Source organism: Montipora foliosa, chromosome 13 (genome assembly GCF_036669935.1).
Source record: "Montipora foliosa isolate CH-2021 chromosome 13, ASM3666993v2, whole genome shotgun sequence".
In the NCBI taxonomy this organism is placed as follows: domain Eukaryota; kingdom Metazoa; phylum Cnidaria; class Anthozoa; order Scleractinia; family Acroporidae; genus Montipora; species Montipora foliosa.
This window is the reverse complement of record NC_090881.1, coordinates 127,853-137,852: the sequence shown is the minus strand read 5'-3', so window position 1 is coordinate 137,852 and position 10,000 is coordinate 127,853. Positions and strand designations below refer to the sequence as shown.

General features: G+C 36.9%; 1 protein-coding gene across 1 annotated transcript in view; it reads right to left on the bottom strand.

The window, feature by feature from the left end:
• Positions 1-9,767: 9,767 nt before the first annotated feature.
• LOC137983523 (putative ATP-dependent DNA helicase Q1) overlaps positions 9,768-10,000 on the bottom strand; it is a 2,126-nt gene continuing 1,893 nt past the window's right edge. Inside the window, exon 3 of the mRNA XM_068830681.1 lies at positions 9,768-10,000. This exon is cut by the window's right edge and continues 302 nt beyond it. Within this exon, the coding sequence (XP_068686782.1) occupies positions 9,768-10,000 (233 nt within the window).

The following is a 10,000-nucleotide window of genomic DNA, read 5'->3' as shown; positions in this document are numbered from 1 at the left end:
TACATTTTCATTTTGTTAATTCAAATTTAATCTTTAATTTCCATTTTTCAATTTTTATTTTAATTAATTTTTTTTGTGTTTTTATATTTATGTATATTTATTTATTTCTTTTGGTTTTTTTTAAAAATATGTTTCAATTTTCTTAAATAAAACAGGCATTTCCAGTTAGTTTTTCTATGATAATAATAGGCCACCATAGTGGGGTAATAATGAACGCATCTCTTGTAGCCGAGAAAACCACACTCTAAACGCTGCAAGGTTGTTGCTCTTTGATTTCCACCTGGAAAAACAATAATTGATTCAATATTAGATCTGAGTTAACCTTCTGATTACTTGGTAACTACCAGTTTATTATAACTTCTAATATGAAACTTGTAATGGCATTATACAGAAATAACTCTCTTGATTCTCCTGAAGAGACCGTGTGAACCAACGTCACCTATGTGACATTTGGGTAAGACCATGCTTAATATGCATTTGTAGACGAAAACCTTTCATTTAAGACTATTAATTCCATTCCGCGCGAGTCAAGAATGATGAAAGTGTAACCTCAATGCAGCGATAATAATATTTCTTATCAATGGCAAATCATGTGCGCTTCATCCACGGCGACTGCTCTCACATAGGCTTTGTTAGTTTCGCTCTCCAACATTCTTCGCCATCTAATGTAGCCAAGCCAAGATTCAGGTGATCTGTAAACGATAGAAAATTCTCCACTCTCCACCTTTTTTATCTCTGCGGTCAAACTGATATCACCAAGCGATATTGCACTTACTCCAAGCAAAGATAGACGGCTCACTTGATCTTTCATAAGATTGATTAACGGAGAAATTACGATTGTGATATTCTTCTCGCATTTATCTAGCGAAGCAAATACAGTAGGTAAAGCTTGGAACACAACAGAGTGCCATAACCAGTCGGCAAATTGACGTATACATCTCTTTTCATTTCGACTACTTGTCGAATTGCTTCTTCCTGGTGCTTGTTAAGCTTCTCAAAACCGAAAATGTCGCATACTTTGGCAAACGCATGCTCTAGTGAACTGTCCCCATCTTCCGCCATTTTGGTTTTCCCTCTTATTTCTAGATCCCCACCCAAAGCCCACGTGTGTTAGCTCCACAAAAATAAGAGCCAAATTCTAATTGGTGAAAAAGAAATGACGTCACAGAAATCGTTTTGCAGCTCGATATCGCAAATGCTATTTTCTCAGCGGATGAACCAAAAGCTGAAAAATGCATCTGCTCTCCGCAGGCTAGCCGAAAACCAAATAAAACTAAAATCCAACATTTTCACTACCGATATAATAACTGGCCTGACATCGGACACACTATCTCACATAAAGCAATACTTTTCCTTCCTTGTTGCCAGATATTACATATGGTCCTGCAAAACAAAGGAAGTACTCCCAAGAATGGAAAGATTTCCTAGTTTTCTATCTTCTTTAGTACCTTTTAAATCTTAAACGTCAACAAAATAAATAAATTAAATTAAATTAAAACATGTTTATCATAAACGATTTTAAAAGGAAGCCATGCATGCACGGAATAGATTAATAATTTAGCTGAGAAATCGTAGTAATGACTTTTTCTTTTCTGTTTATAGCTTACTGAATACATGTATGTTATGTTATGTATTGTATTATTGGATTCCGGTGTAAGTAAATGTTGTGATTTAAGAAATTATGAAAAGAAAAAGAAAGTAATAAAGTATAATTATATTGAATAATAATAATAATTGCATGCAGTCAACTTCGTTATGTACACATTATAGTCTTCCCAATGGAATCGACCCCTGGGGCAACCAGGGAGATATGTGGTGGAATACAAGGAGATGGAAGGGATTCTTTGCTTGAGGAGAAGGGAGCAGGGATAATCTTGACATTATTTTACAATCAAAGATTAGGGGGGTGGGGAATTCAAAAGTTTGTAAAGGACATGAGGGGGTTTTTTTCTGCTGAGAGCCACCTTACCCATAACCTGCGATCAGGCGTTTTTGTTTTTTTTTTTTATCAAGGGCGGACAAGGCGAGAGGAAAAAAAAAAATAACGCCTGATACATTTATTTAACATGCCGCCAGCTGCCCTCTAATTTAAATAAACAAACGTCAGCTCTACCTGTCAAGTTAATGGGCCAATCAGCATTTACCGGAAGTCAGCCGCTCTGCATACATTGGCGGGACTCTCATTTCAACGAGGCGTGAAAAAAGTCTGCCCGCACAAGGGAAAAGTAGCCTGAGATCATGCCCTCTCCGTATTATCCCTCGTCTCTCACGGGAAGAGAAAAGAAAATTACACGGCGATGTTCAGATGGCGCTCGCTAAAAAAAGTAAAAAATGTTATCTTTGTGATGAAATTCTACCACCTGGGGCTGTGCCGTTATGCAAGGCCACAAGAAATTGAGAGTTAACGGAAAAAAAATTGTCCACTGCCGGCAGTATCGTGATGTCGGACTTACTCAGAAGCGTTGGGATAGGTATTTGTAATGCAGCGAGCGAAGAATCAAGGTCAGCTTGCAAAAAATGTGCAAGAAAAATTTTCAATTGCTGCACGATGTTCCATGAACTTGAAAGTGCTGTCAAAGCCAGGATCGACAAGGGCAATTCGGATCTACGGAAGGTGGAATTAAGAGGCTCCATGGAAATTCCCCCAGCGGATCGACACCGAACTCAAAGAAAATAAAGGATATTCCACAACAAGTACCAGGGCCAAGAGAACCTAAAGGTCGGTCAAGGAAATCCTTATTTCAGCTCGAAGCCGATTGGACTGAGCGTGAAAATCTTGAAGGCGCTATAGCAAATTTGATGTGTTTACCTGTAACAAGAACAAAGGACGAAACAGCGTCCAGGCCAGTGGTGAAGGTAAGTCGTTCTTTTTTCCAGATAGTCAAATTCTAAATTAAGCTTAATAGCTGCAGCTACTTGCAATTAGCATTTCTTTCAATGGACGCAATAATTTAATTTCTTTCCTTCTGATACAGGTAAAGAAATATTCAACAAAAAGAAGCTTTACAAATTTGAACTGATATTGACAACTGTTTATCGATATATACATAAGCTCTTACTAAGAATTGCCTGCACGTGTTCTACTTATTCTACTTCGTTTATCAATTTTTGTCTTTATCTTCATCTTTCAGATATTTATTGCATATTCCAGTGGTCGGGTGATAGAACACGAGTGTACAGGTGACGAAGAGCTTCTTGTAAAAAACTTAGGAATCAAAAACTACAAAACCGTCGCAGTTGGCGTCACTAAATTTTCTCCACTGCACGATAAAGTGTTAGAAGAGATTGGAAAAGAAATAAAGAGAGAAATAAAGAACTACTCAAAAGATCCGACAAACACGTACAAGTACCGAGGGGAGTTAGAGAAGCTTGCTGATTTCCGAAATGACCATTTGATTAGAGAAATCCAACAAAAAGCACCCAACTTGCATTGCCTTGTTTCTTCGTCATTTCTAAGGAACAAAAAAGTAAAGAACGCGAAAAACAAGGAGGCATTGATCTTTGCAAGCATTCTGAATCCATGAATTCCGAACTCTTACTTTACATTTAGAATTACCGGTAACACCATTTTAGTGCTTGGATCTTGTAAGAAGGAGGAGATGGACTGTTTTAACAAGCTAGGCCTCGCAAGCCATCCTAACACCGTGTGAAACATGCAGAAGAAAGCATGCTTTGCTTTCGACAAAGCTGCGACGAACTGGAAAGATGAGATAGTAACATGCGAGAAGAAGATTCTTCTCCTAGAAGAAGTTCTCAACAGACACTCAGAAACAACCTCTCAAAGTGAAGATGGCATGGAAGTGTGCACGATTGATTTTTCTAGGGAGGCTATTTCTTGTTGTGTGAATTTCTCCGACGCCGTGTATACATCTTGTAAAGAAATGCTGCCAGAATGTGCCGTTGATCAATTTGAAGACACAGATATAGCGTCTGCCGTAAATACTCTTAAAGGAAAACCATTGCCAAAGTTCAGGTGATTTTCGAACATAACGATATTTCGTATGGTTTCATTGATTTTTTGGTATTGTAGGCCACGCCCAAACAATGTTTTGTTATTCATCCATCCGTCTCAAACAAATGCGTCGGTCGGTAGGGCAAACAAGAAAGAAAGATATAAGATGTCTGCATAAATATTTGTGGGATGAATCTGTTTAAACTTTTAGGAAAGCTCGTTTTAAGAAAGAAATAATTCATGAACTGTAACTGCTTTAAAAAGCATTGCAAGTAAACAGTGTTCACTTTAAATACGGAAAACCAAAGGATGTACTCTTATTCTCCTGAGTTACCGGTATTTTCACATGATTTTTTCCTATTTTCTAAAAGACAGGTTGGTCGGGCGATGGCAAATGAAACATCTTCTAGGCACAGTGAAACAGACCGACAATTTCATTCAGCCTGAACAACATGAGTCAGGGGATAAATTTATTGTCACATTTTTACTATTTTGTATTTCTCTTTCTGCTGACTATTCTGTAGGAAAGCAGATAACTTGCAGAGAGGGCTTGAATGCAAGGCAGGAATGACCCTATTAGACTTGATTATGCTGCGTCAGTGAACAATAGTACACTCCTTATGTTGACACCTTACATGCTCTGCTTCTCTTTGGTTGACACAACCCTCCCTGCCCTACAATGTTAGAGAGTTCTAAAATTAAACATAACTTTTTTAACTGAGAATGAATTTTATTATTAGCAAACTAATTCATTTTACGGGCACTTATTTTGTTACAATTTATTCAACACATTTTTTTTTCTGATATTTCTTTCTCATATCTTCACGTTCTCACGCAGGATTGTTGGTGATAACTGGGATCTAGAAGTGAAGGCAAGGTACCAGACCAAGTCCCAGACAAACAAGTCATTGCATTATTTCCATGCATATGCTGTTAAAGACAGGGTTGTTGCTAATGGCATGGACAACAAAGAACCGCAAAAAAGCATAGATGAGATCGAAATGCAGGAGTTCCTACCAACGCCTGAAGTGCAGGAAGCGATAGCGTCTGATTTAACAAGCATAATCCCAAGGGTCATTTTAAATTACCTAAAATCCTACAGCACATTCAAGGGGGCTTCTATATACCACATTCCACACCAGTACTCTGAAGAGATGCAGGAAAAATCAGAAGTGGTATGTTTTTGACAATTATTGTGAGGTCAAATAATAATAATAATAATAATAATATCAGAAGTCAAATTACTCACTTCTTCTTTCAACAAAATTTTTTTCCTACCCTTTGAGCCATACTTCACACTACAATCCCTTATAAATGAATACCGTACAGACCTTCTTCCATAGTTGCTTTCATTATACTTTATCTGTCAGTTTATACTTGTAGAAAAGTAACTTTTTTATTGAAGATGCTACTCTCTGGTGGACAACAAGAAAGGGTTGCAAAAAGAAACTGATTCAGGCTAGAAAAAAGGAGACCTTTTACCTTCTACAACTAAGCTACCTCCTCCCTCCCACACAGCTGTGAAATGCAAATGGCCTTAGGTTAGATGTAATGTATTAAGGTGTAATTGTACTGACTATATGTATATATATTTTTTACAAATAATTATCAGTGTCCACTTGGTCTGCAATTTCTAAACCCCAACAAAGCTGGAGAGATGGCTCAAATAATGGAAGCCCTCCAGTCCAAATATGTTCCAACAGTGACTTCCAATGGTGGTGAGAGCAAGATCTTGCAAAAGGTGATCTTTGACGGAGACCAATTAACAGAGGAACGAGCTCGGAATTGCCAGTGGGCAAATACACTGGCTGAATCTCTATCAGAGCGCCTAGAAGGACTAACACCAGCCTTTGCTGACTGGCACTTAAAGAAGATGTTTCTTGGGGTATGTTTGTTTTCAAAAAATTAATGTTAACAATAAAGTTTATGAAAACAAAACAAAACAATTCCTGCGTTATCAAGGCATACGTTATATTTTAAGCACATAACAAATAAGGTTGCTATGAATATCATTAATTTATATTCTTTTTTGGCAGCTGTATAATAATACAAAATAAACAATCATATATGAGATTTGAGCCTTTATGATTAACCTAGAAAGAGTTTGATGTTATTTTAATGTTTTCTTTAAGCAATATTGTTTCTGTGTACTCAGATCTTCAAGCAGCTGTTCTTTAAGGAAGGTTCAGCTGCTGAGATGGGCACCTCCTGCGCATCAATGAATCGAACAGGGAAGAGCAATGCTAAAAGGGGTCCTGAAGAGGATTACAATGCTTTCAAAGATTTCATTGATCGTGAAACTGAGGCCCATATTATTACAAAGTGGATGCTATTTTCTGGCATGACTGATATGGAAGGTATTCTTCAAAGTTCTTTTAATAATGCATTCAAACAGTAACTTTCTTGACAAGTCATGACAATAAATTATTTAAAGCCGACAATGACACTTAATAAATCCAATTTAAGCTATATTATTACATAAAGCTTCATGACATTATATTGACTGCATGGCTCTGGTACATCAAAATAGCACTGGTACTGACAAAAATATGTAGTCAAAAATTTTAATGTTATTAATATATTTTTTAACACGTATATATTTTTTTCATAAATAATTTTTTTGGTAGGATCTCCTAGTAAGAGACCCATTCCAGACACAACCAAGTGGGATTTGCAGATGAAACGAGAATGGCTCTACAAAGAGACACAGACCTTTTTAGATGGAGTGTTCTTAGGAACTAACGTCTCAGAGAATGTCATTATGTTAGATGAAGCATACAAGCAAGGATTTTCTTGTAGAGATGCGATGTGTGGTATGCAGTTTCCACTTCATTCCACAAGAGTAAGGTACTGACCTCAATACAGTCCACTAATGGAAAATTGATTGTGCTAAAAAGATTATCGCAAAAAGATTATTGCAACATACATTTTTGCTTCATTTAATCTTTGGGGAATTTAAAGCCATTTCTGAGGGTTTGAGACTTCCAATAATTTTGGCATTTTAAAATGGAAATTAAAATTAATTTAATGCCCAGTAATTATTATGATAAATTAGGCATGAACAAGAACGACATGGCTTGATTATCAATGATGGAGGTGATAACAACAGAGACAAGTATGGTTACTACAAGTGTCGAGGACCGTGTTCTCTTGTCTTTGCTACAAATGCAACAAGGAAGAGGTGAAGTATACACCCTTGGAGACAATTTTCACCTTCAACCCATTGACTCTCTTACAGTCTTGTCCAATTCTTCAACTGCTTTCAAAAATGTATAAAAGGCGACTGAACTTCATGTTCTTTGATATTACCTACAGGCATGAAAGTTTGCAGCATCCTGACCTAGAAGTAGCCAGTGATACTCAACCTGAGGACCAATTCAGTGAAGACTCCCAGAGTGAAAATGATAGAATGTTTAATTACCACAATGCCAGACTGCAACTAGGATTGCTTTTTATGGATATCGTAGATGCCACAAAGGAAGGCGATGGCTTTAGACTTGTCAATTGTTATAAAGTTTGTACTGTCTAGTTGTTAACAGGTTCATCAATTCCATGGGCAAGAAGGGAGGAAACATTCCACTAGATTTGATTATGGAACACTTAAATCTTTTGTTAAAACGTCTAGGTAAAGGGATGGGAGGCAACATGACCAATTCATCACTGCAGCGTGCGGCTCAGTCAGTTGTGCCACTTAATGATGTAATGAAGGGGATCTATGACGACTGTTCAAAGGTTAAAAGAAGTGGATATCATGGCAGAAAAAACCCAGAGGAAGCAGTTGAAATTATTGTAAACGATTTGCTTAAGGGAAAGGTTTTTGAGAAACTGCCTGGAAGGTCTGGGTATCCATCATTTGCAAAGTTTAAATCAAATATCTTGGACCTTGCTTACAGAGATTTTTTCCAATGGTCAAGGGATAAGCTTAAAGAGTGGAAAGGAATCTATGAAGTTGCTTATCACTGAAATGTAAAATGTTAATTGGGAATTTAATATTGCTTTAATATTGGTAATTGCATGTAACTACAGCAAGGTTTAATATTATTTAATATCATGATGGTATTTACACAAACCAGGTAAATACTGAGAGTTGACAATCAAATTCCTCCACCTTTCCTTCCTCCCATCAGAGTCACATCATAGGTTAAACTACAGGACTGTGACAAAGGATCTTTATCAAGTATAGATACAGTGAAGCCATAACTCTAACTTAGCCAAATAGATTGTAGAATGGATTTTGTAGCCCACAGTCTAGTACTCAATGACTCTTTCTCACAAATGTCTTTAATTGCCAGGGGTTTGTGGAGGGGGGGGGGGGGGGGGGGAGAAGAGCTAAACTGTATTGCATCAAAACATTAAATTAAATTGTAATAAAATATTTTTCATACCTCTATTAAGTATTATGATGATTATGGATGTAATGTCAAAATACAATGTACATACAGCGCTGTATATGCATGTAGAGTGTAAAAGAGACCCCTTTTCTTCAATGTAGGTACAGAAAAAAAGTCCCTCCTTTACCAAGGCTTAACTGACAGGTTAGATATAGTAAGCCCTATTCAAAGTACACTGTTAATCAGGTAGGCTAGATCAAGTACACAAATCCAATCTAGGAAAGAGCTTTTTTCCTGGATAAGTATGTACATGAGCGTTCGGTAAACTGAGTTGGAGTCAAATCCAAGGACTGTTATTATGAGAGCCTTTTTCCTAATGTTGGGGGCATCTATAAATATACTTGACAGAACATTTCAACATTTAATTCTATGTACTGTCATATTATGGTTTTCAAAAAGCAAGTGGTTTGAGACATGAACATAAAACTCGTAGCAAAAACCACAGGTCCTCTGGGCAAAACAGTACAATGCACCATCTCTATGTGTATCTCTAGATCATTTTTTTAAGAATTTTTATTCTTGGCATAGTCTCTCTCAAGGCAGGGAAAGTTGATTGTGTCTAACAACTAGTTTGAATGTGCAAGGACAATTTACCTATTCCTCCTGTGGGTTTAAAGAAGAATTTAAATCTATCAGAGTATGAAATATCTCTAAATCACCCATCCACAAACCTACACTGTCCTCACAAACATGAATGTTGGTAGATACAACTGTAGAGAAGCCACAAGATTATTAACTAAATACCGAATGTTCAATTGGCTTTTAAGAAAAAAGTACTGCATTAATTTGAGTCCATCATGAACGCATCAGAAGCCATGTCGGTATGTTCACCTGTGATGAGCCACACTGACATAGAAATATGACATAGTTTCTGAATTCTAGAATTAGGAATCATTTCCAAGAAACCTTTCTAGTGTTGCCAAAAATTTTCAAATGAAACTAACATAAAACATTTATTTTATTTTAATACTTTCTCAGTAAAGTCTCGCAAGGCAGAGCAAGTTGAATTTATCCGTCGCTTAATCTGTTTTTCCTACAAAGTTTAATCTGTCAGATTATCCTGAAGGTGTGCTTGTGTCTAGTATTAAAGAAGAGCAAGGAAACAAAATCTTTTGTGGTCTGCGTTGTAAGGCTGCTGAGGCTGAATTGTGGTTTATGCCCAGTGGTCTTTGGTGAAAGTGATGAAACGAACAAAGACATTGAAGATCATCTGATGGAAGAAAGCCTTACAGTTTGGCAGTTTACACGACTCCAAGATATTAGTTGTGGATGAAGTTCACACAGTGGAAACATGGTTAATAGAGCTCACCTGGTAACACTGTTCTTGTGTTGTTGTGGTGTCTGTGACTAAAATAATTGTATCCAAATACTAATTTGTAAGTGTCACATCAATCTTGGCTGTTCTCTGCAGTGACGAAAACAGTTTAATCTACCAGGGTATCATCTAACTCCAAATCATCCAACCCCAAGTCTTCGCCAGTCTCATATGCAGGAATGTCATTAGGTAGAGAAGATGTAAAATGATTAACTAAATACAGATGTTCCTGGTGAGAAACTAGTGAATAAAGTTCATCAGGAATGTCAACATTACAAAACAATTCATTAACTATTTCGAGCATAATAACAGCAGTCTTTAAAGAAGGTGCATTGCAGTGAT